Source organism: Phyllobates terribilis, unplaced genomic scaffold (assembly GCF_046119375.1).
Source record: "Phyllobates terribilis strain yellow unplaced genomic scaffold, ASM4611937v1 Scaffold_4__5_contigs__length_816908805, whole genome shotgun sequence".
In the NCBI taxonomy this organism is placed as follows: Eukaryota; Metazoa; Chordata; class Amphibia; order Anura; family Dendrobatidae; genus Phyllobates; species Phyllobates terribilis.
In genome coordinates, this window is record NW_027362764.1 from 629,077,528 (window position 1) to 629,099,754 (window position 22,227).

At 44.1% G+C, this 22,227-nt stretch overlaps 1 protein-coding gene across 1 annotated transcript in view; it reads left to right on the plus strand.

Annotated features, from left to right (window-relative positions):
• The window catches only part of RAB2A (RAB2A, member RAS oncogene family), a 109,004-nt gene that overhangs the window by 28,347 nt on the left and 58,430 nt on the right, over positions 1-22,227 (plus strand). The window contains exons 2-3 of the mRNA XM_073679338.1: positions 9,001-9,072; positions 21,738-21,805. Of these exons, the coding sequence (XP_073535439.1) occupies positions 9,001-9,072; positions 21,738-21,805 (140 nt within the window). The remainder of the gene's footprint in view (positions 1-9,000; positions 9,073-21,737; positions 21,806-22,227) is intronic.

Genomic DNA, 22,227 nt, shown 5'->3' on the forward strand with positions numbered 1-22,227 from the left:
TTCATCTATACTGAGCTAAAAGATAAAATTGGTCAGGCAGGATACTGTGCAGGCGAAAGCGTGTACAGAAGCATAATGTGAATTCTACACTTAGATTAACTTGATAGTTTAGAGAGATGGGGCTAGTCACGAGCACACAGCGGAGGGTAAGAGGGTCCTGCAGCACTTAGGAAAAGCAAATGCTGCTGGGATATGTAGTTGTAACGGATAAGAATAGAACCTGCCATTTCAGTTATGTGAAAAAGGACACAAAGGTGCAAGAAAGAAACGTTGTGCTTAGTCTGTATATTAACCAGTTCCAGACCGGGCCATTCACCCCCGTTTCTGATTAGGTACATTTTCAGGTTTGTTTGTACATGTGGTTCAAAGAGCTGTAGAACAAAAAAATTCTTGTTAGAATATAAAAAGTAATTTTTTGCATCTTTGTGATACATGGGGCTTCGCTGTTATGTTAATTTTTTTCTGGTATCGGGGATAGTGGTGGAAAAATAAGGGAACGAAGTTTGTTTTTTTCATTTTTATGACCATACAGGACCATTAATTATACATTTTAAAAATTTGTTCTCCAATCTGTAGCATTGGACAATTTTGTTTTCTTTTTTTCATGTGGATGGGGCTAGTAACAGCCAATTTTGGATTGACAGTGGCTTCTTTTTTTTTCATGTTGATATTTTACCTGATATTTATTTTATTTTACACAATGTGCCCCCTCTTCCCCACAGGACTGTGGAGTTGGTATAAAGTCGACCTACTCCAACTCCTAAAATATATAATAAATTGGGTACAGTAGTTCAATGCAGTTTGTGAGGAATATTTTTTCATAAGTATTTGGGAAAGTTATGAAATGTCCTATAAATGTCTGTCCTATTCCTGATCTAAGGGTCTAGACTTTTATCTGAGATGAATCTGTGCTGCAGTAAATTTATCACTTAAACATGAGCCATGTATGAGGGAGTCTGAGGTTTGGCTTACTGACTCCATAGCCCTGCTTCCCCATCATAATATCATGGGGATATGGATTTGCATGGATTTATATTGTGTGACCAACTTGTCAAGCCCTTTTGATGCTCAAAATCGCTTGGAAAAACGCATGCATAAAATGTAAAAACGATGAAAAAACGCATGTAATATTCGCATGCGTTTTTTCTGACAAGGATATGCAGAAATGCTCAGGAAATTTCTGCTTTGAATCTGCATCGTGGGCACATAGCCTTACACTAGAAGTGCTAAAGCTTTATTATGCTTGCTTATATAGAGCCATCATATTCCACAGCACTTTACAGACATTGTCACCGCTTGTCCCATTGGGGCTCACAATTTATATTCCTGATCAGTATGTATTTGGGCTGTGAGAGGAAACCTGAGAACCCGGAGGAAACCCACACAAACTCTTTGAAAATGTTTCCTTGGTGGGATTTGAACCCAGGACACCTGCGCTGCAAAGAAACCGTGAGACTGCGTGCCCACTATGCGTTTTTCAAGCGTTTTTGCAGCGGAATTTCCACAGCGAAAACGCTTAAAAAAAACGCTTGGTAATACTTGCCCCATGGACCCCAATGAAACCCTACATGAAGATACTGCAGCAGGGCCTTGCAGATCCCCACTCAAACACCTTTGCTGGAATTGATGGGCTTCATGCACCTGCTATTTAAAGAAGTTGCCAACTACTTATACATTTATCCCCTATCTGTAGGATAGGGTATTAATGTCTGACTGTTATCTGTGTCAGCGGCTGCCGGCCGGAAGTACTTGCTGAGCTTGGCCGTCTAGTTGTAGTGGCCGCCATGAGGAACTACACGTCCACCACCCATTGAATTGAATAGGAGGCGGATGTGCCCTACGGATAGGGCATCAATGTATAATTAGTGGACAGCCTCTTTTAAGAACGTCTGTATATATTATTTATCTCTAAAGGTGAAAATTGATCATTTCCAGCCCATGTACACAACATTTTGTCTCTTGCAACTTTTTTTTGTTATATATTTTACTTTGCATTTTGTCAGTTGACACAAATAATCCATTACTACTTCTATTTTTGAGAACATTCTTATTTTGCAAAATTTCTTTCCTCTTCTGCCTAACAAGACCACAAGATGACTTGTGTTATCTGACACCAAGACATTAACTTCATACCGTTTAAAGTGCTATCCAGCCTAATTTCTTTTTTCTGTGATAGCTGATCAAATCCATCGATCTAATATTGATGGCTTGTTTGCTGAAGGTATGAGACTGTTTACAGGCTACTACTTGTCTTTGCCATTTTTTTTCTTCCCTCCTTCCCCAACCCCCCCCCCCCCCCCCCCATCAAAGTGAACCTGTCCTTTGTAGTATCTAAACTGCCCCCATTGCGTTGTTAGTGATGCAATGTGCATCACTAACATGCTTTTGTTATTAATCTCGTGTGTAAAAAACATTTTTTGTTTATATCATACCTTCTCGTTTAGTCATAGGGGTGTGATTCCTCGCATTTAGTCAGGGTTGGTGCTGCCCATGCCATTTGCATTCTGCTCCCAGCTTGCGCTGACGTCACTTTGCCGCTCTTGCGCAGTATTTCCTGGCCAGCCGCGCTTGTAGCCCTGGGAGCCGCGTATGTGCTGTGACGAGCGGCTCCCCGCGTGTGCGCAGTGATGCTGTGTAGTTTCCAGCTTCACTGTGCGCGGCCAGAGCCGCTCGTCACAGCACATACGCGGCTCCCAACGCTACAAGCGCGGCTGGCCAGGAAATACTGCGCAAGAGCGGCAAAGTGACGTCAGCGCAAGCTGGGAGCAGAATGCAAATGGCATGGGCGGCACCAACCCTGACTAAATGCAAGGAGTCACACCCCTATGACTAAACGAGCAGGTAGGATATAAAGATAGTGTTTTTTACGCATGAGATTAACGTGGATTTTAATGAAAAAAGTGTGTTTGTGATGCACATTGCATCACTAACAACGCAATGGGGGCAGTTTAGATACGACACAGGACATGACAGGTTCCCTTTATAGTGGCTGTGTAAGATATTGCAAAGTTTTTCCATAGAAGTGAATAGGACAGTACTGAAATATCTTGAATCACTGCTGTGAAAATTACTGCCGAGGGATGAACGAAAGCCCTGAAAAAATGATCAAAAGTTGTACGTAGGCCAAGAAAGCTCTAGCCCTTCCTGCAAGAGCAAGCCCCATCAACGGAAAGATAAATGTAGTTTGTGACGCAACATTGAGAGACTCATACCGGTTTAAGTTGCTCATATAGTAAAATATAGATATAAACATTTGGTATTCTTGTAATTCTGTTGACCTGCAGAAAAAATCTAATTTTTGCATAGTAAATACTGTAAAAATAAAGCCTAAAAAACAATAGCGCTATTGATTTTTTTTATTAGTATTCTAAATAAACCCTCCCCCTCTACAAATCCTTTTTTGAATTTCCTGTAAATTAAATGTTGCCATTAAAAAAAAACAAAAAAAACTCATCCCTCAGAAAAAACAGCTATGTTGATGGAAAAATTTGTTGGGGAGGATGAAAAAATAAACAGCTTGCATCGTGAAGAGGTTGTAGGGGTTTTCCAGTTTATGAAAAATCCTTTATACTTGCCCCCCTGAATCTATAGGCTGCTCTCCAACACTGCTCAGGTCTGTGTTTTGGCTGCAGTGGTGACGTCACATCGTCGGCGCACATGACTGCAGCAGCTTGTGCCATATACTGAGCTCAGTGATTGGCTGCAGCTTCGATGTGCACTTTAGATGTGACGTCATTAGTGCAACCCAAACACAGAGACCGGAGCAGTGTCGGAGAGCCAGTGCTGGACCTGAGGAGGGCGAGTACCTCCTCCATCGCGTTTGGCGACCACTTTTCTAAAAGGTGGAATGCCTTTTTAATTCCTGTTTGGGAGGTTGAGCCTTCATGGATTGGACTTGGTTTTCCAGCACATCACAGAGATGCTCATCTGTATTATGATCATGTTCCTCAAACCATTCCTGAGATTTTGCAGTGTCGGGGTGTGGTCTGATGGGGGGATTATCCTGCTGAAGGAGACCATTGTCATTGGGGAAATACCATTGTCAGTAGGACTGTTCTTGGACGACAATGCTTAAGCCCCCGTTTCACATAGCGAGATCGCTGCTGTGTCACGGTTTTGGTGACGCAACAGCGACCTCACCAGCGATGTCGCTATGTGTGACACTTTGCAGCGATTAGGCCCCTGCTGTGAGGTCGCTGATCGCTGCAAAATGTCCATGACCATTTTTTGGTCTTTGCCCTCCCGCTGGTCAGCACACTTCGCTGTGTGTGACCAGCGGGACCAGCGATCAGGCTGGTAACCATGATGAACAGCGGGTTACTAGGGGCACACGCACTTAGTAACCCGCTGTTTATCATGGGTACCACTCTGCTACGGTGAACGGTAACCTCCCGCTCACACTAGCAGAAGAGTTGTAACAATGATAAACAGCGGGTTACTAAGTGCGTGTGCCCCTAGTAACCCGCTGTTTATCATGGTTACCAGCCTGCTCCTGCTTCAGCAGGCTGGTAACCAGGAACAGGACATCGTGGAAAGATTCTTTCCATGATGTCGCTGATCGCTGGTGAGCCTGCCTGTTTGACAGCTCACCAGCGATCACATAGCGACGCAGCAACGATCCCTGACAGGTTTTATCGTTGTCGGGATCGCTGTAGCGTCGCTAAGTGTGACGGGGCCTTAAGTTAGGTTATAACTGATAGTAAAATGCCTGGACTGAAGGTTTCTGAGTTGGGCTTTGCCCAGGAGGACGTGCACTAATGTAGCACTTGTGGTGTGTAAATACAGATCGCTCCAGACATAAACAGATGAGCTACTAGTACTAGATGATGTCCATGTCTATATGCACGTTGGTTGCTCAACCACCTCTACACCAGAGGGACACATGTGACTTGTCATGCTGCTAATATTCTGTTACCACAATCGCTGGCTGAGCAGTTTCTGAAATAGAAAACATCTAAGCTTACAGCCCATGGACTGAACAACAAGAGCTCCTCCAGCAACAGCGCAATGTCAGTATTGTCCGAGAATCGCTACTTGCACATCATGTACTCGTACCACAATGTAACACTAGGCCATTGTGTCACAAGCTTCAACAATGGCCTTGTTACTAGGTACAACATTTGTCAGGAAGCTGGGTAGTCTGAATATTGCATATACATGGAGTAGGAAAGTAAGGTGCTAGATGACGCTAGACTCTCCCCTCATCAATTGTTATGACCTCTTTCTCCTAAAAGTGCAGCTTTATTTAGAAAGTGTCACTTTAAAGTGAACCCGTTAATTTGTTTTTACATATGGAAGTAATGGTATGTCTATATTGGCGATTGTCTGCTAATAATTGATACTTTTTTTTGTGGAGATCTAATGTGTTAGTCATGATAAATCCAGAGTAGAAATCATATGTAGCCACACAGGCTGATTCACGTATAGCTTCTACTCGGCCGTGTGTTCTTGTGGTTTCAGTGTGGAGAGTGAAGTAGTGTCCATTTACCCTGTGCGGTGTATGATTTGCACAGACATACGGTCCGTGTAAAAACACGGACATGTGAATCGCACCATAGATTATAATGGGAACGTGTTATCTGTGGGAAAAAAAACGAATACATCATGTATATGCATCATGGACATGTGAATGAGGCCTTATAAGCATTTACACCAGTGTTTCCCAAACCCCATCCTCACGGCCCCCCACAGGTCATGTTTTCAGGATCTCCTTAGTATTGCACAGGTGAGAGAATTCCTGATGCCTTGATGATACTTCAATCACCTGTGTAATACTAAGGAGATCCTGAAAACATGACCTGTGGGGGGCTGTGAGGATGGGGTTTGGGAAACACTGATTTACACAAAGATTATTGCGAATTAGCTTGTTAAAAATGCTAATTTCATGATAATTTTGCAGTGTAAACAGGCTGCCAACCACCAGATGAACGAGCCAAATGCTCATTTATCAGGTGAAATAATTGTAAAGTATCACATCATCCTGTTAAAACAGGACTTAGGCTGCCATTGTTCTTGGCAACACATGTCACTGAGCGACCGAGTACACCGGTTAGTGCAGTCTGCCTGTGTAAACAGACTTTTAACAGTCGGTGGTGCCGCCAATCAGTCCATGTAAACGGATCCTAAAGCCGGGCATACACATTAGATGACTGTTGGCCAAATGAGGCTTTGGCCTATCATTTGGCCACCAGCTGCCATGGCCGGCCTTCCCATACACAGGAGCTCTCATTCAGCTCAGTGCTCCTGCCTTCTCTATTAGAAAGCTGTCACCACACATGTCTGATGGCTTATCTCTGGGAGTACAAAATCAGACCTTCCCAATCGACATATCCCCTGACTATCTGTTGCCTTGGGACCCCCATGCACATTAGACTATTGGCCGAACTGCCGATATCGGCGGGTTCAGTTGACATTATTCTAAGGTGTATGGGCGCCTTTAGACTGCATGTCTATCGTGAAACCGGTATTCAACTTCAGGCTGCAGCTCATCACCTGAGAACAAAAAGATCAGACATTCATACATAAATTGCCAGCACCTCATCTCCCCCTGATATCATCTTTCAAGGGATAGTGAGGAGGCCCCATACACATTAGATGGTTGACCGTTTCAGCCAGGCTTTGAAGGGAAACTGTCAGCACAAAATGACTATGCAAAATACAGGAGCTCTGTGCACCATTGATGTGGCCTAACATTTAAGTTCACCTTCCCACCTACTTGTTTTCCCTCTATCTCCACCCTTCCTCATCTTTGACATTTGTAGCTTTATAAAGCCAGAGAGCGATGGAGCAAAATGAAAAACAAGTAGGTGGGAATCTATCTATATAATTGTCTTATCCCGTCTGTCTGTCTGTCCAGGAAATCCCGGGTCGCTGATTGGTCCGGCCGCGGCCAATCAACGACGCGGCATTTCAGAAAAACATGGCGGCCATTAGCGGCTCATGTGCGGCACCGAGGTCAGCGGCGATGCAGCCGGCTGCTCGCAGCATAAGTCCCCCGACCGCAGGCGCCGCTGACCTACATGCGGCTATCGTCGGAAGATCAGCGGCTACGGCCGCTTATCTCCCGAGGACAAGTGTGACGCCCCTCCCCTCCCCTCTCCTCTCCTCCCGTCCTTCCCCCCGCTCGATCAGGACCCCGGCACCCGGCGTCATACTTACCCCTCCCCGTGCCTGCGCAGCAGCTCCTGTGTCTTCCGCTGATGCTCTGTCACTTCTCAGGTCAGAGGGCGCGGTGACGTCTTTACACCGCGCTCTCTTCTGAGCGGTCACAGCGCACAGCGGGAAGATGCCGGCTACGCTGGAGTCCAGAGAAGCAGTGAGGTGAGTATTGGATTTTTTTTTTTTTGTATTGGGCCATAGGGGACCTGCATGGGGCACTATGGGGGGATGTGACATCCTGCATGGGGTATTATATAGGGGGGATGTGACAGCCTGCATGGGGCACTATGGAGAGATGTGACATCCTGCATGGGGTATTATATAGGGGGGATGTGACATCCTGCATGGGGCACTATGGAGAGATGTGACATCCTGCATGGGGCACTATGGAGAGATGTGACATCCTGCATGGGGCACTATGGAGAGATGTGACATCCTGCATGGGGCACTATGGAGAGATGTGACAGCCTGCATGGGGCACTATGGAGAGATGTGACATCCTGCATGGGGTATTATATAGGGGGGATGTGACATCCTGCATGGGGCACTATAGGGGGATGTGACCTCCTGCATGGGGTATTATATAGTGGGGATGTGACATCCTGCATGGGGTATTATATAGTGGGGATGTGACATCCTGCATGGGGTATTATATACGGGGGATGTGACATCCTGCATGGGGTATTATATAGGGGGCATGTGACTTCCTGCATGGGGCATTATATAGGGGGGATGTGACATCCTGCATGGGGTATTATATACGGGGGATGTGACATCCTGCATGGGGTATTATATACGGGGGATGTGACATCTGTATGGGGTATTATATAAGGGGGATGTGACATCTGTATGGGGTACTATATAAGGGGGATGTGACAGCCTGCATGGGGCACTATGGAGAGATGTGACATCCTGCATGGGGCACTATAGGGGGATGTGACATCCTGCATGGGGTATTATATAGGGGGATGTGACTTCCTGCATGGGGCATTATATAGGGGGGATGTGACATCCTGCATGGGGCACTATAGGGGGATGTGACATCCTGCATGGGGTATTATATAGAGGGGATGTGACTTCATGCATGGGGCATTATATAGGGGGGATGTGACATCCTGCATGGGGCACTATGGAGAGATGTGACATCCTGCATGGGGTATTATATAGGGGGGGTGTGACATCCTGCATGGGGCACTATAGGGGGATGTGACATCCTGCATGGGGTATTATATAGAGGGGATGTGACTTCATGCATGGGGCATTATATAGGGGGGATGTGACATCCTGCATGGGGTATTATATACGGGGGATGTGACATCCTGCATGGGGTATTATATAGGGGGGATGTGACTTCCTGCATGGGGCATTATAAGGGAGGGGGGGATGTGACATCCTGCATGGGGCATTATAAAGGAGGGTCGGGAGACATGTGCTAGAATACCCAATGCATTAGAATCGGGCCACCATCTAGTCTGATACATAAATGTTGGCCACGCCAATGGTACACTGAGCCCCTGTGCTTGGTGTGAACAGACATTTTATGCCAACAGGGTCCCTTTAATGTAAGTGGATCTTAAGGTTACTACAATGCTATGGAGACAGGTAACAGACCAATGGAGATTGTGCAGTGTCATTCTGGCCGTGATTGAGTAAGGTCCTGATGACCCCTGACGATGTCCCCTTAGTGTCATAAGAAATGTATGTTTGTGGCCATTTGGGTCCTTGCTGCTTTTTCTTGTTAATAATCGTTTACTAATTGTATAAATGGAAGAAATAACTGCTAATCCTTGGGTTTGTGCTTTTTCTAATGTGTAACGTCTTTCATTTCTGTCTTGGTGTCAGGTGTTGGGAAGTCATGTCTACTACTGCAGTTCACAGACAAGCGGTTCCAGCCGGTCCACGATCTGACAATTGGTAAGAGAACAGAAAAGATGTCCTGCGTTGAGTGGAGACAATGGGGATTGGCATGACGGTATTCAGCCGTGTCTGACATTGTGATTGCACTGTTTAGCCGCTAGTAGTAATACAGATATATACATTTACTTTTTGTTGAGTTCAGTTATGGGAAGTTGTAAATTGTGAATCAAAACATTTCTGCACATGAAGGTGTATTCTGGCAGTAGCTGGTGGTTAATTGCTGGGATTTGCTGTCACTTAATGAATATTATGGGTCTGACCCCCACCACTCACACACACACTTTTTTTCCATTTGTTTTAATAAAATATATAAAAACAAATTTGTTTTTCATCTCAGTTGCAGTAAGCACAGCACAGAGAAGTACCAAAAACCGATCCATCAATTATTGTGTTCATTAACACAACCCTTTTATAGCACTGTATAATCTCAGGATTGCATTGAGCTTTATTATAGTACAATAGATCTAGAATATGGGATCCAGTTTTGGTCTCCACATTTTAAAAAGGATATTCAGAAGTGAGTCAGTTCAAAGGCGGCAACTAGATTATTGCAAGGGATGGAAGGGCCTCATATGATGAGAAATTTGAAAAAGATGCCTTAGAGGGGATCTCATTTCCATGTATAAATACAGTATGTGTGTGGTCAGTACAAAGGACTAGCACATGACTTATTCCTTCCAAAGACCATACTAAGGACCAGGGGGCACTCATTACGGGTGGAGGAAAGGCAACTCCAGCAGCTAAATAGGAATGGGTTCTTTACAGTCAGAGCAGTTGGACTGTGGAATGCTCAACCACAGGAGGTAGTGATGGCCGACACTATAACAGCTTTCACAAAAAGGGCTGGATAATTTCCTTCATACACATAACATTGTGGGTTACAGTTAAATTGGACAAAATGTACAATTGGAGGAGTGAGGTTGAACTTGATGGACCTAGGTCTTTATTCAACCTATGTAACTATATACACGGCTCAAAAAAATAAAGGGAACACTTAAACAACAGAATATAACTCCAAGTAAATCAAACTTCTGTGAAATCAAACTGTCCACTTAGGAAGCAACACTGATTGACAATCAATTTCACATGCTGTTGTGCAAATGGAATAGACAATAGATTGAAATTGTTGGCAATTATCAAGACGCCCTCAATAAAGGAGTGGTTCTGCAGGTGGGGACCACAGACCACATCTCAGTACCGATGCTTTCTGGCTGATGTTTTGGTCACTTTTGAATGTTGGTTCTGCTTTCACACTCATGGTAGCATGAGACGGTATCTACAACCCACAGAAGTTGCTCAGGTAGTGCAGCTCATCCAGGATGGCACATCAATGCGAGCTGTGGCAAGAAGGTTTGCTGTGTCTGTCAGCGTAGTGTCCAGAGGCTGCAGGCGCTACCAGGAGACGTGGAGGGGGCCGTAGGAGAGCAACAACCCAGCAGCAGGACCGCTACCTCCACCTTTGTGCAAGGAGGAACAGGAGAAGCACTGCCAGAGCCCTGCAAAATGACCTCCAGTAGGCCACAAATGTGCATGTGTCTGCACAAACGGTTAGAAATCGACTCCATGAGGGTGGTATGAGGGCCCGACGTCCACAGATGGGGGTTGTGCTCACAGCCCAACACCATGCAGGATGCTTGGCATTTGCCACAGAATACCAGGATTGGCAAAGTCGCCACTGGTGCCCTGTGCTCTTCACAGATGAAAGCAGGTTCACACTGAGCACATGTGACAGATGTGAAAGAGTCTGGAGATACCGTGGAGAGCGATCTGCTGCCTGCAACATCCTTCAGCATGACCGGTTTGGCAGTGGGTCAGTAATGGTGTGGGGTGGCATTTCTTTGGAGGGCCGCACAGTCCTCCATGTGCTTGCGAGAGGTAGCCTGACTGCCATTAGGTACCGAGATGAGATCCTCAGACCCCTTGTGAGACCATATGCTGGTGCAGTTGGCCCTGGGTTCCTCCTAATGCAGGACAATGCCAGACCTCATGTGGCTGGAGTGTGTCAGCAGTTCCTGCAAGATGAAGGCATTGAAGCTATGGACTGGCCCGCCCGATCCCCAGACCTGAATCCGATTGAGCACATCTGGGACATCCTGTCTCTCTCCATCCACCAACGTCACGTTGCACCACAGACTGTCCAGGAGTTGGCGGATGCTTTAGTCCAGGTCTGGGAGGAGATCCCACAGGAGACCATCCGCAACCTCATCCGGAGCATGCCCAGGCATTGTAGGGAGGTCATACAGGCACGTGGAGGCCACACACAATACTGAGCCTCATTTTGACTTGTTTTAAGGACATTACATCAAAGTTGGATCATCCTGTAGTGTGTTTTTCCACTTTAATTTTGGGGGTGACTCCAAATCCAGGCCTCCATTGGTTAATAAATTTGATTTCCATTGATGATTTTTGTGTGATTTTGTTGTCAGCACATTCAACTTTGTACAGAACAAAGTATTCAATGAGAATATTCCATTCATTCAGATCTAGGATGTGGTATTTGAGTGTTGCATTTATTTTTTTGAGCAGTGTATATTGATCCTACCCTATTCAAACCCTATATCCAAATATCCAAGCATTTTCTACCTCCTGCCCCGTCCAACAGAATTTGTCCTTTTTCAACCCCAAATTTACTAAATTGGTGCTGTATGCACTCATCATCTCTCACCTCGACTACTGTAATATCCTCCTCTGTGGCCTCCTGATTAACACTCTCTCGCCTCTCCAAGCTGTCCTTAACTCTGCTGCCTGATTAATCCACCTGTCCCCACCACTACTCCTCTCCACTCTGCCGGTCCCAGCTGACCTATATACGGGGGCAGAGCAGGACACAGACCTGACTGTTTTACACCTACCTGTGGAAAGCTACATAAATAAGATGGTATGGCTTTTACGCTTTTTTGATCAAAATAGTGTCAACTACGTACCCTATGTTACATGTACTATTACTATTTAATTACAGCCGGGTATTTGCTCATTGTTTTCATCCTAGCTTTATTCTGAGTCTGTGTATACTGTGATTAGGGACACCCTGACTCAGTATGGACACTTGCTTCTGTTATACAGACTAGTCATATGCTGGTTCTGTGGTTACTGAGAGGTTAGTTATATACGTGCGGAGATGGTTGTCTATGAAGGGCCTGTATAGTGCACATTAGGGCCAGCCAGCTATGAGTGGGGGCAACACTTGCGGTTTACTTGGGGTGCCAACCTCCATGGCAAGGCAGTGACCAACATTAATAGGGTATTTTTAATGAATTGTATAGCTTTGACATAACTAACATATACAGATTGATCTTGTCTCCTTAAATACGTGTGACGTTTTTGTTACTGACACATCCAGACTGGGGAATGCCAAAATCTGCATATCTGTCTAGTGATGCCTGTTGGTATCACAAGGACCCCATTATTTTCCTGACCATCTGATCCAAGGAAAGGAAATTATTATGTCTGATACTTGAATAGTCATACTTATCCTTGTTGTTTTTTTTTACTCTTTCTTGTGTGAACCATTAGAAAGATTAGGGAAGGTGCCGTGATTTTTATTTTTGTATTAATAATAATTATTGATTATAAAATTATTTTTAATACAAAATTAAATTCACTGGATTCATTTTTTTTTTTGCAGCCACTGGGGGCTTCCATTTTCTTTTGCTGGTGTGAGTACGACAATTATGCACCTCCAAATATGGCTGCCCATGGGCATAGGAGACTACAGTCGGTGCCCGACCACATCTACTACTGTGGCTGCCCTCAACATCTGTGGGAAGAGAGAGGATCCATTTTTTTGAAGCCCGCAGCTGTCACCACTCACAGTTTTCAGTGCGACCGGTAACAACAGGTGCAGGGATGTGGTGAACGCTGAGTGAGTCAGGGACAAGTTGAGTATTGGCGGCGAGTGAGCGGTGATAGTCAGCCTGATGTTACTAGTACAATGCCAAGCTGCTGATCACAGCTCTCTGTCGCTGTCACCGCTGGGTTCAGAGCACAGCAGTGTAATCCACACTCTGCTATGACCTGAACACGGACTGAGCTTTGCTATGTCCGTGTAAGCCTCTGAAAGAGACGTGTATCTAACGCCCATCATGTGATACAGCCCACAGCTGTATATCTAATGCCCATCATGCGTGATACAACCCAGAGGCGTGTATCTAATACCCATCAGGCGTGATACAGTTCAAAACCCTAACCATGGTATACAAAGCTTTTAGGAGCTTTACACTGCTGGCCACACCCTCTCTTCTTAGGCTGGCTGTTACTTACTGGGGGGCTGAACACATAGAACTGCACTGGGCATCTCATCTTTATAGTTTGAGGGCAGGGAGAGTATAATATAATTATTTCCCCGGAGTACCCTCTTTAAGTATGCTGACATCCCCCAATATAATGTATGAGCCTGCACATAGCCTCCTATATACCGCATGAGCCCGCACATAGCCTCCTATATACCGCATGAGCCCGCACATAGCCTCCTATATACCGCATGAGCCCGCACATAGCCTCCTATATACCGCATGAGCCCGCACATAGCCTCCTATATACCGCATGAGCCCGCACATAGCCTCCTATATACCGCATGAGCCCGCACATAGCCTCCTATATACCGCATGAGCCCGCACATAGCCTCCTATATACCGCATGAGCCCGCACATAGCCTCCTATATACCGCATGAGCCCGCACATAGCCTCCTATATACCGCATGAGCCCGCACATAGCCTCCTATATACCGCATGAGCCCGCACATAGCCTCCTATATACCGCATGAGCCCCCACATAGCCTCCTATATACCGCATGAGCCCGCACATAGCCTCCTATATACCGCATGAGCCCGCACATAGCCTCCTATATACCGCATGAGCCCGCACATAGCCTCCTATATACCGCATGAGCCCGCACATAGCCTCCTATATACCGCATGAGCCTGCACATAGCCTCCTATATACAGCATGAGCCCGCACATAGCCTGACTCTCAACAGTGCACAACTGACCGGATGAAATGACGTCATCGCGACTGCTGTATCACACACTGTTTGGTGGAAGATGGAGCCAGCGGCGCCAAACACCACCAATGTATTCACCACAGTCTTCATCCAGAGGATATGGAGAGCGGTGCCAGCGAGCAGTAGGTGAGAACACTGTGTGGCCGTGGGGCACTGTTTCAGCCCTTCAGCTGCATCGGTCAGAGGGCCAGATGTGGCCAGCGGGCAGTACTTCGCCCTGGTCTGCCCTAAACCTTACAGGCTCCTTTTTAAAGGAATATAAGAATAGTGCTGTGCACCTCTGTGAGTCATGTAGGGATCCTTATGGCTTATGTAGCATGACTTGCCTGAATTGGGAACACCTTTTAAGTTCCTGCTTAGATTAACTATCTAGTTTTGTATATAGTTGTTCCAGGTGAATATTTGCAGGTTTAATATACTAATCTATGCTTTGTGTACTCCAAGATTAAAACTAAGTACTCTTCAAGCAGACATGCTTACCTTAAACTTCTGGCTTTATTTCCTTCTAATGCCCTGAGATACAAGAAAAAATGCCAAGTAAAGGATACATAAACATGAATTCTGCTTTTATTAAAGCACCGCTTCAGCATTTTTACATTTTTTTTCAGTACTTGAGTGATGCATTTAACCTAAGCTCCCTGCCCCTGGTCTTATACTCACCCTCCGGCGTTTTCACCATTTTCCGGCACGCTGCAGTTCCCGTGACGCCATCTTGTGACCATAGCTTTTGACTTCCGGCCAGTCACAAGCTCAAAATGCAAGTCTTTGAGAGTCAGAACGAGGCTCCCATAGACTTGTATTGAGCTGTCACCATGAAACACTAAAGCAGCCGTCTGGTCTCAAACTGCTGGAAAGCGACAAGAGCAGCGGTGATAACAGGTGCAGACCCCAGAAGGGGAGTGTAAGATAGAGGGCAAGGGTTTTTGATTTGAAGCACCACTCCAGTGGTAAAATAAATAAAACCTCTGGAGTGGTGCTTTGTTTTTTTACACTTAATAAACCTCATCCATCTTATCTATTACTTTGGCAGCTTAAAGGCACTCTGTCACCCCCAAAACTGAAAGCGTTTATGCATGCACATAGGGGCCTAGCCGTTTACTGAATAACAAGGTCTGTGTCTCTTGAATGAATTTGGGTGTTCTATATAGAATTCATGGTCCCTATTTTAGAGGTGAAATCAGAATTTCTGTATCACGTAAGGTTTTTTGAGCAATTACGTCAAACATACTATTTATTGCTAATATGTTAAAGCAACTACTTGAAAAATTTTCTATCACAGCAAATTTTCCATTTTTCCACCTAACTCGTTTGAAAAATGTTATTGCTGTATGAATATGTAATATACATGTATATAGTACAAATTCAATAAAGAAATCGTGTCTGGACATGTAATGGACATGCACAGACCTGTCTATAATCGTGGTATGTTGCCATAGATACAACATCTTTATATATGTGGCGTCAGCTGTAGCCGGTCGAATTTTGAGTTCATGAACATTACCGTTTCCGCGATCAACCCTCATTGCAATTGCTTGATATTATCTCTAGTATTTTGTAATAAATTGACTGTGAAATGCCTCGTCAGTGTCGTAATAGCTGGGACTCTTTCTGTTACATTTGCTGTGAGTACACTCTGAAAAGTCAGAGAAGAAACATAAGTCCATTCATCAAGGAAGCATATGAACTATATTTTGGTTGTTCAATTGGGGACCAAGATAAGTCCTGGGCACCTCATATATGTTGCACTTCTTGCTCTGCCAATCTAAGACTCTGGATAATGGGATTTCGATCTTCAATGCCATTTGCTGTCCCAATAATATGGAGTGAGCAGAGGGATCACATTAGTGAGTGTTACTTCTGTATTACAAATGTGTCTGGGTTTTCAGCAAAGACTAAGAAATTCATAGACTATCCTAACAGTCAATCAGACATGCGACCAGTACCTCATGATAGTCTCCCAGTTCCAAAGCCACCTGAAGTATCGAGGAAGATGACGACGAAGCAACAATAGGAGAAAAGGAGACTTCTGCTGATCCAGACTTCGAACCATCAACATCCAGTGAGCCACATCTTCTGTGTCAAGCTGATCCGAATGACCTGGTGAGGGATTTCAACTTATCAAAGAGCCAGGCAGAATTACTGGGATCAAGGCTGTAAGGATGGAATCTGTTGTCACCAGGGCCGAAAATTTCTGTATTTCGTAGTCGTGAAGATCTTACAAAATGCTTTAGTCAGTTTGATTATTTAGCTTTTTGGCATGACCTCACAGGTTTGTTTAGTGCGCTAACCCAACATGACCCAACAGAATGGCAACTGTTTATTGACTTGTCCATCAGAAGTCTGAAGACAGTTTTATTACTCAACGGCAATATATATCCTTCTATACCAGTCGGATATGCTGTGTATATGAAAGAGACTTATGAAAACATGCAGTTACTGTTGAACCACATTCATTACTGCAATTACAACTGGAACATATGCAGAGATTTGAAGGCAGTGGCAATTCTCCTTGGAATGCAGCGTGGCTATACCAAGTACTGCTGCTTTCTCTGTGAATGGGACAGTCGTGCGAGAGATCAACACTTTGTCAGAAAGGACTGGCCACTACGTGCAAAACTGGTTGCTGGGCAAAAAAATATAAAAGATGATTCGCTTGTAGATCGGTCAAAAAGATTTCTTCCTCCTCTACACTTAAAACTCGGGCTACTGAAGAACCTTAAGTGACTGAACAAGCAAGTGGAGGTATTTTGTTACTTGCGACAGAAGTTTTCACGCATCAGTGATGCAAAGATTAAAGAGAGGGAATTTTTGTTGGCCTACAGATTAGAGAGATAATGACAGACAGTCACTTCGATGGCTTTCTTCAAAGCACTGAAAAAGTTGCATGGACAGCCTTAAAAGTGATTTCTAACTTTCTTAATAGAAGAGCACCGAACTATGTCCATCTGGTGGAAAACATGCTCTCTGCGTTCAAATCGATGAACTGTAACATGTCGTTGAAAATACATTTTCTGCATTCCCACTTGGACTTTTTCCCAAACAATCTTGGATCTGTTAACGATGAACACGGTGAAAGGTTTCACCAGGACTTTGCAAAGATGGAGAAACGATACCAGGGCAAGTGGAGTTCTTCGATGCTGTCTGACTGCTGTTGGCATGTGATTCTCCAATGAACGATTAGAAGTGGAAATCGGCAGCAAATCATTAACTCTTTATATTTACTGCTGATATGGCTTACAGCTCAATATGCTTTAATTAATCATACTGTAATATATATATATATATATATATATATATATATATATGTATATGTGTGTATGTATGGCGATCGAGGAGTAGTGATCTGCAAAATTTTTAATTTTCTGTATCTTAAAAACACTAAGTGATAGAAATTGTTGACTTACATATTCTTGTTCAGCATTGTGAAATCTATATGAATCACCCAAAACTACCGAAGAGGCAAAAAAATTTATAAAAATTTTTTGTACAGTGAAATCACACTTGTGGTACAGATTTTGAATCCTCAGCCCTGCACACACCGACCTTGTAGGAGCTCACACAATATCAAGGTGTGCAGGCATCCTCTGATCCCCCCCTGTCCTGTCTGCAGCACCCACACGTTGCACTGAAGATCGCACAGCCGTGTGCGACCAAAGCTGACGAGAGGGAGAGGAGAATGTGCACACTAAGGCTATGTGCCCACGATGCAGAAATGAAGCAGAAAATTTCTGCAGCATTTCTGCATCTCCCTGGCAGAAAAAAACGCATGCAGATTGTGCATGCGTTTTTCCTGCAGAATACATGCGGGTTCACATGCGTTTCCGCATGCAGATTGACAAGCACTTTCCAGGCGATAGCATCACTTGGAAAGTGCTTGACAACTAGGTCACACTGTATAAATCCATGCAAACAGCATGGATTTATACAGTGTGAACCGTAAAAATTAAAACAAATAAAGCTATACTCACCCCCGATGCCCCGGCGTGGCTGCAGCGCTGCTTACTGGCTTGTTCCCGGCTGCCGGCATATCGCGAGACAGAGCGGTGAAGGGCCTGCGGTCACATGACTGTGACGTCACCGCAGGTCCTTCAGCAGTGCTGGCATTCTGAGAGAAGACGCCGGACAGGTGAATATAAACTTTATTTGTTATTTTATTCTTTTTTTACAGGTACAATGGTACCCAGGTCTGGATGAGAGTCTCCTCTCCTCCAGAACAGGGTACCATCCGCACATAGAGACGCATAGAAGCCGCTTGTACAAATGTACAGTCGCGGTTTCTATGCGTCTCAATGCAAGTCAATGGCGGGAGTTCCGCTGCGCTTCCGCAAAATTAAATGACATGCTGCGGATTTTTGTACGTAGCATAAACGCTGCGGAAAAATCCGCAGCATGTGCATAGAACATGCGGAATCCCCTTGGGGACCATGGGGTGCGGATTACCTAGCGTTTTACAAGCGTTTCCGCTGCGGAAATTCCGCAGCATAAACGCTTGAAAAACGCTACGTGGGCACCCAACCTAACACTGTGAACACAAACTCAGCCCCTGCAGTGTCAATGTGTGTGCCACACACAGACTCTCACAGCAGGGGCGGATGATGCGAATGCACAGTGTCAGTGGCCGCAGCAGACAGGAGAGGGGGATCAGAGGACGCCTGCACACTTTGAACTTATGTCACCTGTGGAATTTCAGTATGTACAGGACTAATATTTCAATACAGACTGCGCTACATTAAGCGCTATCACTCATCAAAGAGGGGGGCGTAGTATTTTAATAGAGGGGTGGTAATGGTGCACCAAGCATTTGGCTATGCCAAGGATGCGCCGATGCCCTCTCATCCATATATGTAATAAAACTGCTTTTAAATGAAGCAAAATAATTAAAATCTGTACCATAAGTATACTTTTTATAGGGGCAAAGTCCCATATGTGAATGTACAAATTCAGTTTTGGAGGTGACAGGCTACCTTTAAATTAAGTCTATCAGCAGAAAATGACTGAATAAATGTGATTATTGTGTTAAATTGTTACATTTTTTATTTTAATATACCACAATCTGTGTTAATAAACATACAGTAAATCCTTCAATGTTCATACTGTCCACTGTGACTTTTTTTAGACTCTTAACTTCCTGGTGGAAGAAACAACACATGTACATAGCCACAATGATTCGACCCTGATTCTATATTTTGTATTGAAGAATCTAATGAGCCTGTGCAAAGGTCATCGTGAAGGGAAGGGGAACAGGGTCAGCTGTGACATAATCACCTGTTATGATTGGGGGATCCTGTGTCATCATCTGCATATAGAGATGTTACCTGCTTCTGATGACAATAAAACTGCTGAAAACTCTTCCTAAAAGGACAAAGTATGAGTCTAAAAAAATCTCTAGTGGCCAGTGTTAAAATTGCAATATTACTGATTTTATTTTTTAATAAAGATTATATAGATTATAAAAGATTATTAAAACACATGTAATTAAAAAAGCTGTTTAAATAATAGGTCATTGTCTGATGATGGCTGCCCTGAACAGTTTTTAATAAAGGTTATATAAACCTGTTATTAGAGTCCACTGTATTCACGATCCCATCACTTCTCCTAACTTGTGTTACCATACTCAATGGCGCAGCTTTTTTGTAATCTTAAAGGCATTGGAAGGAACATATTGATGAGCGATCATTAAAATCCGATCAGTAAGATGTTTGATGTCGTATCAGCTGGATGTAATCATTGAACGGTCTGATCGTCACTGCTCCATTCCATGTGTAGTGCCCACTGCCGGGTACTGTAGATCAGCTCTTACTCATTTAGAGATTGTCTGTCTGTTTTCCAAAAAACCCCATTCCCTGGCTGCAGTTTATTTTATTTATTAAAACACACACACAGAACTTTACTCACCTTCCCCTGGTCTGATGCCGAGTCTCCACCACTGCCTCTTTGTTTGTTGTTGTCTGCAGTGGACGTCATATTGACAGCGCTGCAGCCGATCAGTGAGCTCAGCGGATCTTCCGCCTTGGAGCAATACATTCAGTCACACTTTGTGTTAAAACAGCTGATGTGAGGGCGTGCTGGACCCCAGTGATCTGATACTGAGGATCGGTTATCAGTATTTATATGCCTGGACAATCCCTTTAACAGAATTTTAGGTTGGCTGCAGCTTTTCCTGACAAAATTAGTGGTTGAATGATCCTTGGATTGCCCCCAGGGGCCACATTTTTACATGCGCTGACTTAAAGTCCTAATGAACCACTCCATGAGGTATGCTAAATGTACAAATGATGCAGTAAAATAATTTTTCTCCTATCCTGATAGATGGCAGTGTGGCCTCATTATATCCTGCAGGCACAGTGTTTGCTTGTAGCTGACAAACACAAGTGTTGGGATTTTATCATCCTGTGAGTGATACATGTCATGTGTTCAGCCTATATGGAGCTCCTCTGAATTGTAAGAGATGTTATGGGATCGAATGGATGAGTGCTTTTGTTTTTCTTACCAGCTTTTGCAAAAGAGATTTTATAGCGTACCTTTCACCAGTCCAGCGCTGCCCTTTTTATGTAATAAGAGTTGGCATTCCCAGATTTATGGTTTCCAAAGTATTATCTGTTAACAAAAGTGGCCAGAAATAACCCTGATGCACCCTAGAATATGCAATAACCTGGCATTTGGATTACAGTACTTCTGGACACTTTTGTTAACAAATGACATTACTGCCACTGACTAGATAAGTGGACATTTCCTACCATGTTCTCTGTGTTCGAGACTTAACCGGGAAGTGAAGGGAACACATGATCTGTGAGGTCCTGTGCACACATTGAAGGTTTGGTCAGTGTTGTGTGTTAAGATGTTTTTCTGTAAATAATTCTGGAAATGCCATATTGAATGCCTGATCATCAATTAGGCGTCACTTGCATAAAACAAATGTAATTATTCTTTAGGTGGCATAAAAATAAAGCTGAGAGTATTTGCCTTATAAAATGTGCAGTCGCTAAGCTCCTTCGCACGCCTGCGTTCCTGACATTTTGGACCTGCCTCATACAGGTTCTCGGCGGACTTGAATTTTTGCTGAACTTTGACCACTTAAAGAGGTTGTCCAGTCCAAATCGATAAGTCTGCAATCACTCTGTGTGACTGCAGACTTATGAGAATCCCTCCAGCGCAGCCACTTGTCAATACATACAAGTGTATGGAGCCCACTAGTCGGGCTCTGGCCGGGAGTATGTATAAGGCAGAGACACCTGGCCGTATAACTCGTGCGGATGATCACATCGCAATGAACGGACTGGCCGGCACCTCTCCTGACCTGAGCATTACAGCATGATTGATTTCTATGCAGCTGTCAAGCTCAGGTCAGGAAAGGTGCCGGCCAGTATGAGGTTCACCATGTCCTCGGACAAGAAATAGGGCAGTGTGTCCCTGCCCTAACTCATACATACCTTCGGGTCCTGGCTCAGAAACCAGCGAATCTTCACCTTGCATGCGCTGGGGGGAATCCTAAGTCTGCAGTCACATAGTGTGACTGCAGACTTAACAAGTTGGACTGGACAACCCCTTTAATTAAGCCCTATGTCTGCATAAAGATTCCTGATTATCACCACATATTATCAATGCAAAATAAATAAAAAGAGTTGCAGAAAAAGATATATTAACTTTATTTTTCATTTTTAGGTGTAGAATTTGGTGCACGAATGATAACCATTGACGGCAAGCAAATTAAACTTCAGATATGGGACACAGTAAGTGATGCTTCCGATAACTTTTGAAAATATGTAGATCAGTGTTATCAGGTTCAGTTAAGAAATTAGCAATTTCTTAATGATTTTGACCTGAAATCAAATCTGACAATGAAAATGTTTTAGTTGGCTCTTGTTTCTATGATGTCAGGATTTTCCTTTTAGGCTATGTGCGCACGTTAAGTATTTGGTTGCAGAAATTTCTGCAAGGTTTCTGCATCTCTTGGCAGCAAAAACGCTGCAGAAAAACGCATGTTTTGCCGCAATTTTGATTCGTTTTTGCATGCGTGTTTTTGAATGCTTTTTGGAGCTAAATAAAGATAATTGAAAAAAGAGACCTGGTACATTGCTTGGATTACTTTTGGATCTGGGGTGAGTATATTGGTTAATTTAAATGATTAAAGTATGTGTCTGTTGTATTTCAA